The sequence below is a fragment of the Colletotrichum chrysophilum genome (assembly GCF_026319265.1).
Source record: "Colletotrichum chrysophilum strain AFK26 chromosome Unknown scaffold_80, whole genome shotgun sequence".
NCBI classification, from domain to species: Eukaryota; Fungi; Ascomycota; class Sordariomycetes; order Glomerellales; family Glomerellaceae; genus Colletotrichum; species Colletotrichum chrysophilum.
In genome coordinates, this window is record NW_026517367.1 from 63,830 (window position 1) to 76,091 (window position 12,262).

At 55.0% G+C, this 12,262-nt stretch overlaps 5 protein-coding genes across 5 annotated transcripts; 2 read left to right on the forward strand and 3 right to left on the reverse strand.

Moving 5' to 3' along the window:
* Positions 1–917: 917 nt before the first annotated feature.
* COL26b_008824 (uncharacterized protein) lies at positions 918–1,859 on the reverse strand (the record flags this gene model as incomplete). The annotated part of the gene is made up of 3 exons (XM_053181571.1): positions 918–934; positions 984–1,802; positions 1,850–1,859. The coding sequence occupies 3 exons, from the start codon at positions 1,857–1,859 to the stop codon at positions 918–920; spliced, it is 846 nt and encodes a 281-aa protein (XP_053034457.1).
* Positions 1,860–2,794: 935 nt separating this feature from the next.
* Positions 2,795–3,367, forward strand: COL26b_008825 (uncharacterized protein; the record flags this gene model as incomplete). Its single annotated transcript, XM_053181572.1, has 2 exons — positions 2,795–2,965; positions 3,020–3,367. 2 exons carry the CDS (start codon positions 2,795–2,797, stop codon positions 3,365–3,367), a joined length of 519 nt encoding a protein of 172 aa, XP_053034458.1.
* Positions 3,368–3,837: 470 nt separating this feature from the next.
* GPI3 (Phosphatidylinositol N-acetylglucosaminyltransferase gpi3 subunit) lies at positions 3,838–5,350 on the reverse strand (the record flags this gene model as incomplete). Its single annotated transcript, XM_053181573.1, has 2 exons — positions 3,838–4,816; positions 4,872–5,350. The coding sequence occupies 2 exons, from the start codon at positions 5,348–5,350 to the stop codon at positions 3,838–3,840; spliced, it is 1,458 nt and encodes a 485-aa protein (XP_053034459.1).
* Positions 5,351–5,715: 365 nt separating this feature from the next.
* Positions 5,716–8,331, forward strand: COL26b_008827 (uncharacterized protein; the record flags this gene model as incomplete). The annotated part of the gene is made up of 1 exon (XM_053181574.1): positions 5,716–8,331. The coding sequence occupies one exon, from the start codon at positions 5,716–5,718 to the stop codon at positions 8,329–8,331; it is 2,616 nt and encodes an 871-aa protein (XP_053034460.1).
* A 241-nt stretch (positions 8,332–8,572) lies between these two features.
* COL26b_008828 (uncharacterized protein) lies at positions 8,573–9,322 on the reverse strand (the record flags this gene model as incomplete). The annotated part of the gene is made up of 1 exon (XM_053181575.1): positions 8,573–9,322. One exon carries the CDS (start codon positions 9,320–9,322, stop codon positions 8,573–8,575), a length of 750 nt encoding a protein of 249 aa, XP_053034461.1.
* Between the last annotated feature and the right edge of the window lie 2,940 nt (positions 9,323–12,262).

Below are 12,262 nucleotides of genomic sequence, written 5' to 3' on the forward strand. Positions count from 1 at the left end.
CGTACATCATTCCATGAATATAGCATGACCCAAGGATGTGGTACTTCTTTTGATCCCCCACGACTGGCCTGATTATCAGAGGCGGTTGAACAGTGGGAACAACACAAATCAAGTCGCCGGGTTGAATCAGAGGTGTCCCCGTCCCGCTAAATCATATGGCTTCAGTGTCAGTGGTACTCGGATGTACAGACACACTCAAATTTCAACTATCCCAGTAAATGATCAGATCACGTACCAGAAGCCACCCTTGGTTGTGAAGAATCGATCACCATTGCAGCATCTCACAGCCCGCTCCACAAACGAAACGGTCCGCGGATCTGCCGCAGAGTTCCACGTCCGGAGCCAGCTTTTCCGATTGAGGTAGTCGTATATGAGTGGGCATTTCGCCCGGCAATGCTCCTCAAAGCTGCGAGCAATTGCTCCGCTTCTCGGAAGCTTGCTCTCAGTTTGTACGGCATGTAAGAGTGTGCAAGCAAAGGCAAGGGCTTTGTCGGGATACGTCAGTCCAACGTCCACCTCCGTCTTCTCCAAGATCCCCCAATACTCCTGTATGATGCTCGGCTCTTGGGAGAGAAGAGACCTTGCAAGGTCCACGCTGATCTTGACGTCCTCTGCCGAATTGTCGTCTTCCTCGGTACGCTCTCTTCCAATCACCGTCCCGCATATCTCACCACAGAGATGAATGCTGTCAAGGATGTATGCGTAAACCTGAAGAGATGAGCCCTGTACACCAGATCCTCTTGATGTCTGTTCCGCGCCCCAAGAAGCGTCATATCTGTTGTTTATTGTCCAGTGTCGTCGGCTGTTCAACCGAGGGCACCACGAGGGCCCCTCAATCAGGTCTTTAGGAAACCGATGCCAAATAAGGCCTAGAAACCGCAGGGAACGGGAGCTCATCTGCGAGAAGAGGCAAAACTTCAGCTCTGGCAACGTCCTGGTATAATCAGCCTCGATCAAAAGCTCCCCATCGCCCGACCTCGCACGCGGATGCCCGAGGAAGGCAAATACGAGATCCCTCTTATCCGTAGCCCGCTGCCCGCCCCTCGCGCGGAAAAGCACATCCTCGAGTTCCAACACGCCGCCATCCTTCTGCAGCCGCGCAATCCTCTTCAGAATGTGCGAGGACGAGTACCACGACCTCTCAACGTCCTCCGTGAACGTCGCCCAGACGAACCGGAACAGGCTGATGATGTGGCCCGCCTTGAAAACAAGACCGCGCGTGATCTGGTTATTCCGCACCCACGCCGCAACGAAGTCCAGGACCTCGGTGAAGTCCACCGTCGACCTGCCGTACGCGAGCAGCGCGCGCCGGGCGAGCCCGACCTCCTGGAGCACCCAGACGCGCTCGAACCAGGGGCGGTTCAGCATGTCCACGGCGCTCTGCAGCCGCGCCCGCGTGACGGGGCCGTAGCTGCCGTCCGGGGGCGCCCATCGCTTGATGGTGTGCGGCGATATTTCAAAGTGCCGCATGTGCTTTGCGGCGACGAGGTTGAAATCGCGGATGACGCTGAACGCTTCTTCTGCGGCGCGGCCGTTTTGGTCGTCGTCGCCGAAGCAGATGAGGACTTGTTGGGCCTGGGAGTAGATTTCGCCCATGATGTTGACTTGGGAGCTCTTCTCGAACTTGTCATGCTGGTTCATGCAGAGGGCGTCGACCCAGAGTTGACGTTGCTTGGTGGGGTGTCTGACTTGGCGAAGGGCTTGGAAGAGGTTCGTAGTGACGGCGACTGAGACTCCATGGCAGGTTATAGTCTGGACCTCATCGAGGTTTCCCCAGACGTAAGAAATTGCTTCATAAGGCTCTGTCGAAGCGACTGGTTAGCGAACTTGGTTTCATGCATGGCCATACTCCGCATCATTCTGGATGATCACCTGTGTCGTAGAATGCTACGGAGCGTAAAGAGCACTTTATGGGGTCCTCGAAAGTTCCCGGTTCAAGAATCAAGATTCGAGTCCATTTTCCAGGTGGCAGAGGCTCGTAACACAAGAGTGTGCCCATGGCCTCAGCCATCTTGTGCAGAGGAGACTTGGCAATCGCGAAGACGCCGGTTCGAGGAGGTGCTTAGCCTATTCTGGCCATGAGACGAGATCTCACTTGTAGTTGGTAGAACTGCATGAAACTAGGGCCCACGCTGCAGGGGCATTGCACCCTATCAAGACACATCTAACAGTTCTCTCACCCACAGCTGCAGTTGTCTCATAGATCCTCGATTGAATTGCGCCATACTGCGAGATCTCTGCAAGTAGGTAGATGTTGGATCCGAAAGAAAACAAAACGACTTTTTCTATACTTTTGTTGAAAGGACGAAGCACTGTGATATTTGGGCACTCAAACAGCCTAAAACTTGAATAAATAATGCGAATTGTCAAGTTTCGTGTACGTCCTGCTAGACAGAGAGAGAGGGGGGAAGGGGACTGAGATACCAGAGAGGGGACAGTATGAGTTCTAATACCGACAGATGTTTTTGCTAAACTCATCTGACTAACATGCATCGCCTCGGAAATCGTAGCCGTAGCGGCACATGAAAAGTAAGCGGTCTCAAGATCGTCAACATCGGCACGATCAAACTTGTCTGAGCGGCTTACTCAACGCGGGGTTGCAGAAGCCGCGGTCAAAGGCATGCACCAGCATTATTAATCTCACTGCTCTGATCCAACGTCGAATTGCCTCATTCACATGTCTGTATCCAAATAGGTGGCTAGTTGACAACAACCTGCAAAGGGGCATGAAACCCGTAAAAGATAATTCATAACCTTGTTTTAATTCAACAACACATCCAGTGCAGATACAACCATGCCTCTCTACGAAGTCGCCCACGCAACTCCTTTGAGTCAACCTCAGCAAGACGCCCTCGCCGAAGCAATCACCGAACTCCATAGCAAAAGATTCACCGTCCCGCGCATGTTCATCAATGTCATCTTCGTAGACACCTCAAACACGCCGACATACGTTGGCGGCAAACGGGTTTGTTAGCACCTTTGGTACCTCAACCCGAACAGCACTAACACAATAGCATAGCGTCATTCGAACCGCATCACAGGCCGCACTCGCAAGGGCTCGCGCACTCGAGAGGATTTCAATGCCCTCTGCGGGGAGATCCGCGCTGCGTGGGCACGCATAGTTCACCCAGACGTCACAGATGGAAAGCTGCCGCCACCAGAGCTTGAGCTGAGAGCCGTCTTCATCACAGGGGAGCTCATTGCGGGTATGAAGGCCAGTTTCATGACTCCGGCCGCCGGAGAGGAGCTTGCGTGGGCCAAAGAGAGCTACCATGCATTCGAAGAGAGGGCGCATGCGGGAGACGAGGATTTTGTGGATTTGGTTGCTGAGCTTCGGACGTGGCCTGGGTTTGATGTTGCGCGCTGACGAGGTTGTATCGAATGATAAATTGCTCAAGACAGGACGTTCTCTCGTTAAGTTCGTTCAATTATGATTATGGCTGATAGCCTCTGGTAACTGGTCTACTATATGAGGCATACGCCATACTTTCTTTCTTGAATCTTCTCTCATGCCAGCGTCAAGGGCGCGTCTTCGTTCATCAGTTTCATTCGGTTGGTGATCTGAAACTCTGTGGATTAGATCCATGGGTGAGTCCGCAGTGATTCAGCTTGAAGATGTCAGATGATTTCGAAAGGCAATGTCCCAGATCTTGGATCGAGACGTACCCTAACAGACTAATGTCCGCGTATCGGTATCATCCGACACCAGTTGCTCCCTGGCTTCATTCCTTAGAAGGACGTTTGCAACGCCCAATTTGTGAGGCGTTTATTTTCATGGCGGTCATACCGTTCTTCCTTGCCGCGGGGTATTCGCCTTTTCGGCAAGCTTAGTAACAATCACCAGTCGTTCCGATGAGGCCAATCTTCCTTAGAGTCTTCTGTCTCGTCGACAACTTTCCGCGGCCACTCAGGACATATGTCGATCTTATCTCGCGGGAACCAAAGCTCCAGAAGAAGAAAGAGGAGGTAGTCGATGATACAGACGAGGCAAAAGAGTTTGCCAGCCCAGATACCACAACCGTAGTACCGCTTCAACCGATCGATGAGCGCGAATGAACGCACTCGACTGGCGCCGTTGGCAGCGTCAACACCGTAGAACTCGGCCTCGCTCAACTCTCCAGAGATACCGTGGTAAACTCGCTCTGTTCGAAGGGCTACATTCGTCCAAGAATACATCTTTTGGACTTGCTCGTGGAAACGCTCCGTCCGCACCTTATTGGCCCTCAGAGCAGCAATAGCCTTTCCGGTCGCGAAAACGAGGTCTTCTTCCTCTGGTTTTGCGAACACGGTCATATGTGATGGTAGCACCTCGGGGATGCCTCCGACTTGGGTGCACACGACATACAAGCCGCAGCTGGCTGCTTCAACAATGACGGTTCCGAAGGCTTCAGTCAAGCTGGGGTGTAGGTAGATGTGGCCGCGAACCATGACGTCCCGCACCTCTTCGTGGCGGATAGGCCCTAGCATCTCTACCCTGTCTTGTAAGACATTCTGCTCAATCATCTGCTCAAGGTCAATGGCCTTGGGGCCAGAGCCGGCAATGATGAACCTCGTGTTGGGGTGGTTTTGAAGAATACTGGGGATGGCGGCAGTCAAAAGATCTGTTCCCTTATTGTAGAATAGACGAGATATGACTACAATAGTGATCATATCATTCGGGCCCAGATGATGAGCTGGGGGTGGGTTTTGCCCGAAGGACTGTCCGGTCTCGGTGGATGGGTAGTCGAGGGGGCGAAAGTTCTCGGCGACGACGGCATTCGGGATGACTGAGACCATCAGAGGGTCAAGTGATGCTCGCAGAACAGTGTTTTCCTTGCTGCGTCACTGAATTAGCTTGGGTGTGGGAGAAGTGCTACGCGGCGCAAACATACCAGGTGTGGCTGACGCAGACGACGTGGTCCACGTCGCTGAGGGAGAACTTGAGGATTTTGTTCGTCAGGATGCTGGTAGCATCCGCAAAGCCAAACAGCGAGTGATCTGTGAAGACGGTACGCAGACCCATGGTCCTACCATGGAGAATGGCCTCATGACACAAAGTACTCAAGCTCGCATGGCCGTGGACAATCTCGATCTGCTCTCGGATGAGGATGTTGCGCAGGATAGGGAAGGCCGAGAAGACGGTCGGGAAGGTCGCGGATCGGAAGACGACGAAGAAAGGGACATGATAGACTCTAATTCCATTGGTCAAGTTGCGCACGCCGCTGCGGCCCTCGTATGAGTGGGTTATGATGATGACTTTGTGTCCGCGATCGATCAGCTTGGTCGACAGCTGGTAGATGTGACTTTCGACTCCTCCTGGCTGCGGAAAGAAGAAGTCGCTGACCATGGCAATGTTGTATGTTCGAGCCATGCTGATCAGCTAGTGCTCGGCGTGAGCATCTGTCACCTCCAGAGATATTGACGGTGCATTGTACGCGACCAGATCGCGCATCCGTCGTCGCATTCGCGAGTGGTGCAGTAGGGAGGCATCTTAATGACCTGCTAAGCCATTACCCCCCCTACTGACGTTAAGCTCTAGCGTGGGTAGGGGGCATCTGCTTCATTGCGATAAGAAGTTTCGGGCAGGTGGTATGAGGCGGCAAAATCGCGATAAGCAACTGCTCCCAACTTTTTTTCGAGACTTTGCGCCAGGTGCCCCTCCGACTTGACTTTGTAGCCAAGCTGCGCAAACCTCCAAATTGGTCCGCAGAGGTTCGCGAAGGCGCAATTAACAAGATGTACGCCCGTTACGTGCCTCCAAAGAAAAATGCGGCTGCAGCACCTCCCGTGGCGGCGCCGCCTCCGCCGCGCGAACCAACACCTCCTGCTCCAGAACCAGCACCCGCGATGAACGACGCAGTCAGGACGGGAGAGAACACCGCCAGCCCGTATGCACGATATGTTCCCTCAAAGAAGCCGAAGTTGCGACCTTCGATTGTTAGTGTAGCTCCGGAGGACGCGGAAGCTTTGTCTCCTGCGATGAAGCGCAAGCACGAAGTCGAGGTCGAGGCCGAGGTCGAGCAGGAGACGCCAGCCAAGAAGAAGAAATCCAGAAAGTCGGAAGAAGTAGCGCCGTTGGACGACATGGATGTGGACACGCCGAAGAAGTCCAAGAAAGAAAAGAAAGAGAAGAAGGAGAAAAAGAACAAGAAAGACGATTCAGAGGAGCCACAAGTTGACGCCATGGATACCCACGCAGACGACGAGGCCGGTGAAGGAGAGGAGGCGGGGGAGAAGAAGAAGAAAAAGAAGAAGAGGGATTCGGAAAATGCGGATGGACGCGATGACGACGAATTAAAGGAAAAGAAGGACAAGTCTAGAAAGAAGAAGAGGAAAGACGAAGAGATCACCGAGGAAGACGACGCCGTTGCAGCGCGACACAAGAGCGTTCTGTCCAAGGCATCCAAGTACCTCAAAAAGGCCGCCGACGGTTCCCACGACGAAGACCCGGAGAAGATGGAAGTGGACGAGGAAGGAAAGGAAGAGACGCCAGAGGTGGAAGAACACGGCCTCGAACCCCTGCCGCAACCCGAGCCCGCTGCTCTCGATACCTCGAAACCCTCCTACGAGACGCTGCCACCCTGGCTCGCTGCACCCATCCGAGTGGCGCCTGACACACGGACGCCGTTCTCTGAGATTGGCATCAACCCGAAAGCAGCTCAGATCTTGGAATCGAAGGGATTCAAGGATGCCTTTGCCGTCCAGACCGCCGCGGTTCCGCTACTTCTACCGTCTTGCAAGCACCGTCAAGGCGATCTCCTCGTCGCGGCTGCAACTGGTTCCGGAAAGACGCTGGCATACGCTCTTCCCATTGTGCGGGACATCAGCCAAGGTGCTGTCACGAGGCTCCGCGCTCTTATTGTCTTGCCGACGCGTGAGCTTGTCAAGCAGGCGCAGGAGGTTTTTGAGCTGTGCGCCGGCGCATTCGATGGTCGTGACCAGAAGAGAGTGCGCATAGGAATCGCCATTGGTAGTCAGCAGCTCAAGTACGAGCAAACAAATCTCATCGAGAGGGAAGAAAAGTACGACCCTGAGGCCTACCAAGCTGCGAACCAGCGGGAGCTCGAGGCGTGGAAGGATGTTGAGGAGGTAGACCCTGAGACCGAAGATTCCACGAGCAGAGTGGAAGCTGGCTCGTTGCCTGATCACATCGTAGACTACACCTCCAAGGTTGACGTTCTGATCTGCACTCCCGGTAGACTGGTCGAACACATCAATCTTACTCCAGGATTCTCCCTGGACTACGTGCGTTGGCTGGTAGTCGACGAAGCCGATAAGCTCCTGGCGCAGAGTTTCCAGGGCTGGCTGGACGTCGTCATGCCCAAGCTGCGGACGAAGAAGTTGAGCGCAAGAGACTTCCCCGACTCCAACCTCTCTGGTGTGCGCAAGGTTGTTCTGAGTGCAACACTTACGCGAGACTTGAGCCTGCTAAGCGGGCTGCAGCTTCGCCGTCCTCAGCTCATTGTCCTGGAGGGCGAGAAGGCGGATGGCACTGCACCAATCGCCGAGCACACTCTGCCCACGCTACTGAAGGAGTCTGCCATCAGAGTCCATGATGCCAACCTCAAGCCTCTGTACCTTATCGATCTGCTACTGGGCGGGCATCTGATGTCCGAAGCCAGCTCTAAGGCGGAGACCACTCCTACAGCAGAAGACGACGACGACACGTCTTCCTCGGACGGGTCCGACGACACCTCATCAGACACTTCTTCAGAGGCAGATTCGGACACCAGCTCAGAGTCAGACTCCGACACTTCCTCAGACTCAGACAGTTCCTCAGACGCCAACCCCACACCCTCCAAGCCTCCGAGAAAAACACCCGCAGCCTTCACAACGACGGCCCTAATCTTCACAAAATCAAACGAGTCCGCTCTCCGTCTCTCCCGCCTAATCTCCCTCCTCCACCCTTCCCTCTCGCCCTTCATCGCAACCCTCACCTCGACCCAAAAGACGTCCGACCGTCGCCGCGCCCTCCGCGCCTTCGCCTCGCGCCGCTTGCGCCTGCTGGTCGCATCCGACCTGGTCGCCCGCGGTATCGATCTGCCACAGCTGGACAACGTCATCAACTACGACCTGCCCGCCAGCGCCGCCGGCTACGTTCACCGTGTCGGCCGTACAGCCCGTGCGGGACGCGTCGGCGCGGCGTGGACTCTGGTCGAGGACGGCGAGAGCGGTTGGTTCTGGGGCAAGATTGCAAAGCCGAGCAGCGGGATCCGGCGCGCGGCAAAGGTCGATCGCTTGCGCATCGGCGACCCGGAGAGCGGTGGGTTCGCGGACGAGAGGGTACAGGAGTACGAGGATGCGCTGGAGACGTTGGGCAAGGAGGCCGGCGAGGCTAGGAGGCACAGGTAGTGCATTTGTTGTAGAATTTGATAATAATACCATTTCCAAGCGTTTTGAAAATCCATGTGCCTTTATTTCTGTACTGCGATCACATACTACACGTGCTTTTGAACTCGCTTTCATTTCAGATGGTTTCTATATCGATGTTTCACTTTAGCCGACATCTATCTAATCAAACACTTCAAACGGCTCGAATAGACAGGGGGTCTTGTCACAATATAGCACGCAAATCAAGCTCCATCTCACAGACCTACCATGGAATCTCCCTCCCATCATACAAAAACAACTTGCCGCTATCCTCCACCCCCAACCCACCCAGCAACTTCAAAATCCCCCGAGCACAATCCGCAACCTCGACCTTCGCCCCAGGACCCCCCGACTTCGTCTTGACGTGCCCGGGATCGACCGCAACCACAACCACGCCCCGCTCCTTCAGCTGCATCGCCTGGTGCACCGTCAGCATGTTCAGCGCCGCCTTGCTGATGGCGTACGGCGTCAGCTCATGCGGGCACACGCCGCTGGTCACCCACCCGAAGCTGCCGGCCCCGGACGTGATGTTCGCCACGACCGTCCTTCTGTCTTGCTGCTCGCTGTCGTGGAAGAACGGGAACAGCACCTGCAACGTCCGCGCGGGCCCGACGACGTTGGTGGTCATGTGCGTCTGCAGCGCCGCGGCTTCGAGGCTCAGCGCCCTCTGCTCGGTGTTCTGCAGCGTCGCGGCGTTGTTGATGAGCACGTCGATCTTGTTGGGGCCATCGCCCAGCGCGGCGGAGACGCGAGAGGGCAGGGCGGCGAGGGATTCTGGCGAGGAGATGTCGCATTCGAGGACGTGGACGGTGTCTTTGCGGTCGGGAGAGGCTTGAATGGCGCGGAGGCGGGCGAGGTCGGCGGCCAGGGAGCGGACGAGGGCAAGGACCGTGGTGGCGGGGCGGAGGCTTAGCTGGGCGACGTATTCGAGGCCGATGCCGTCTCTTGCGCCGGTGATTACGTATGTGGGCATGGCTTGATGCAAGATGTTTCTGACTTGGGCTTTGGGTTTGAGGCTTGGGTTGCACGGTGATGTTGCCAAGGCTGTGGAGGATAGGAGGTAGGCTTTTATGGTGAGCGTGGCTGATTATTTTCGTGGTGTTTTTGATTTCAAATGTAAAGATGCTATCCAATGACGGATGTTACATGTGTAGTCTGAATTGGACGCGGATTTCATATTCCTGTTGCTCTCCGTAAGCTGTCTTCGCATTGCGCTTGGAGGCTGCACGAAGATGACGCTTGGTGGGAGAACATCACCATGAGGTGGATTGGTAATGCGTAAGCATCTTCAGCGGCATGGTAAATAGCCTAAATGCCGTTTGGAAGAGGGGATTCGGCAAGCGGTATACCATTGGAGAGATGACAATGTAAGCACGCGACATGCGGCTCGGACTGAATTGCGATGGAATTATGCCTGTCAGGCGCCGGAGCTTTCACCTTCTTGACTCTCACCTGCATTGTTCACTTATTCTTCATACTCATTCGGCTCTTTCGGTGTCATCAAGAGTAATCTTGCCAGATCTACTGTGCTGGTCGAAGGCGTCACCCTAGTTAGCATGACCGGTCTTGCTGGAAACCCGGCACCTGCAATGTAGGCCCCGGCGTGTGCACGGTGTCCGGGTCCGTAAATGCGGGTCCTTCCGGTCGGAACGGAGTCGGATGTTGATATGCGCGGGCCGGATCAGCTTGTTCCGCTTCTCAGCCCAAGGGTTAAGCCGATGAGGCCATCTCGTAAACGAGTGTTCACGAGCTTCTTCCTTTTGGCACCTTGTGCACGGTCTCACGACGCCTCGAAGCTAGATCTTACCCCTTTCTCTCCCTCCTACTTCAGGATCGTACCCAAGCTATCAAAGCAAGGGAGCGGCAATAATTTTTTTGGATCCATTTGCCTTCGTATATCGTTTGCCTCTTTCAACGCTATGCGTGGCGGCACAGCCTCCAACGACTCCAAAGCCAAGACTCAGCTAGGAGTCGGCAAAGCTGCCAGCCGGGCAACATTATGGATAGGCACATTAAGACCCTTCCTTTGTGTTGGCGGTGTTTGTCCGGTACTTGGGCAGAGTCGGTCTGGCATCGCTTGGCGCGGGCGGCGAAAGCGTTGGCAGAGGGAGGCACAGAGGCGGTTGGGGTCCCTTAGCTTGGCCGGGGTTGGATGGCTGGAAAGGCAGACCGCCACAAGCCACAGGGTTCACAACCATCGAAAATGAGCATCAGACTTCAAGATCTTTGAGTTTGAGGGGGAGCTGGAGTTGGAGGTGTTGGTCGGTAGTGTCTTCCGAGTTCAAGGTTAGATTTCAGCCTGACGTCAGAGAGGTTACCCCTGCGATTTGGAAGGCAGAGTTTTCCTGAGGGTTTGACAGGCGCAACAGGCTATCAAACACAGCTTCATTTTAAAAGCGTCTTGGCAAACAGCATTATCGTAGCTGGCAGCGCCAGCATCGCGATGTGGGAGGGCACGTGTGAATGCTCTGTTGTTTGGATGGGTGCCCTGCCAAGATGCTGTATTCGCTGAAACTCTGCCTCCCCTCTCGCTTCAGGTAATCCGTGAGTTTGGCGGCCTGTTTTGTGGTAGTGCAGGTGTTAGGTGCACCACACCCAGCATGTGTTTCTGTGTGATTTGTGTGATTTGAATGATGTCAAACTTGGTCTTGGCAGGCGGTGTGTTGTGCAAAGAAACAACGCAAGGAAAAAACAACAAATCGGAGGTGACGGGGATAATCAGTGAGACGACCAAGGGTGGCAGTGCAAGAAGATTGTCCGTCCGCCGGGCGATTTTGTTGCATCGTCATTCAACAGTATGCGTAGAATGGATGTCCATCCATCCCTCTCTCCGGGGCGGCAGTTGCCATCGACCTGACGGGTGGAACCATCAGGCCTGCTTCCCGCCTTTTCTTTTTGGCTTTTGGAGGTGAAGTTCCGGTTGGGTGCAGCTGGTCGGTGACGATGGCAGGTTCCAGGGATGTCGCCGACTCCGCGGATCGTTGGTGTGGACTGGGCCCAGCACCAGTTGGCGGCGCTGAGTTCAGCATCTGGGCCTTTCTGGCGCATCTCTCGAATGCCAATGCTTCTCCAGTTTCAAGAAGGATGAGTGATTTTGATGATCCAATGACGGTGTTGGACGGAGGACGGAGAGTTCTGGCAAGATCAGACCAGGTCCAGGTCGTGGCGGATGCTGGGATGGCATGGCTGCTCAGTGGAAGCTAGATCATCAAGCTCTCGCCTCACCTCAACCGCTGGCCATGTGCGGGACAGCATGTACCGCTGCATCGGAAGAAAGGGTGCTGGGTAGCATGGCGGCAACGTGGGGACGGACGGGCATGCGGATCCCTTTCGCGGGAGGCCGGTGTGATGGCCTGTTGATGTGAGGGTGATGTGTGTTGGGTAATTCGGGTTTCAATGTTTCTCGCGCTTGCGCTTTCTCAAATCTTTGCAGAAACCTCCGGACTCTGACTCTGACTCTGCAGAGCACTGAACGACATGGCAAGAGCTAACCTCGGGGCTTTGCTGCCAAGGGCCGGACTGTGGCTCATGTTTGCGGTCGGCGGCCTCTTTCGCCAATGTCTCGGCGAGCGGCTCGTTGTTTCTCGCGAAAGCCCATCAGTCCACTCACTTACTGCCTGCCCTGATGCCCAGAGCTTCGCTTCGGGTGCTCCAAGCTCCCGTCCCGTCCTGCTTCCATTGCTACTGCTCTAGTCTGCTGTGTCTGCCATCTTATCGCTTTATCTAAGCATCCGAGGCATTACATGGAAGGTGGGTGTCATTTTGGCTGCAGCTTGGCGTCACTCTGCCGAGGAAAACAACAAGGAAAAGTTGTAATAGCTAGTAGCTTGCCAGAACACTTTGTACGCATGAGAAAAAGACTTCCTCTGAATACTGACCCAACCTGGCTTAGAGGCCGCTGCAAGGCAGCACG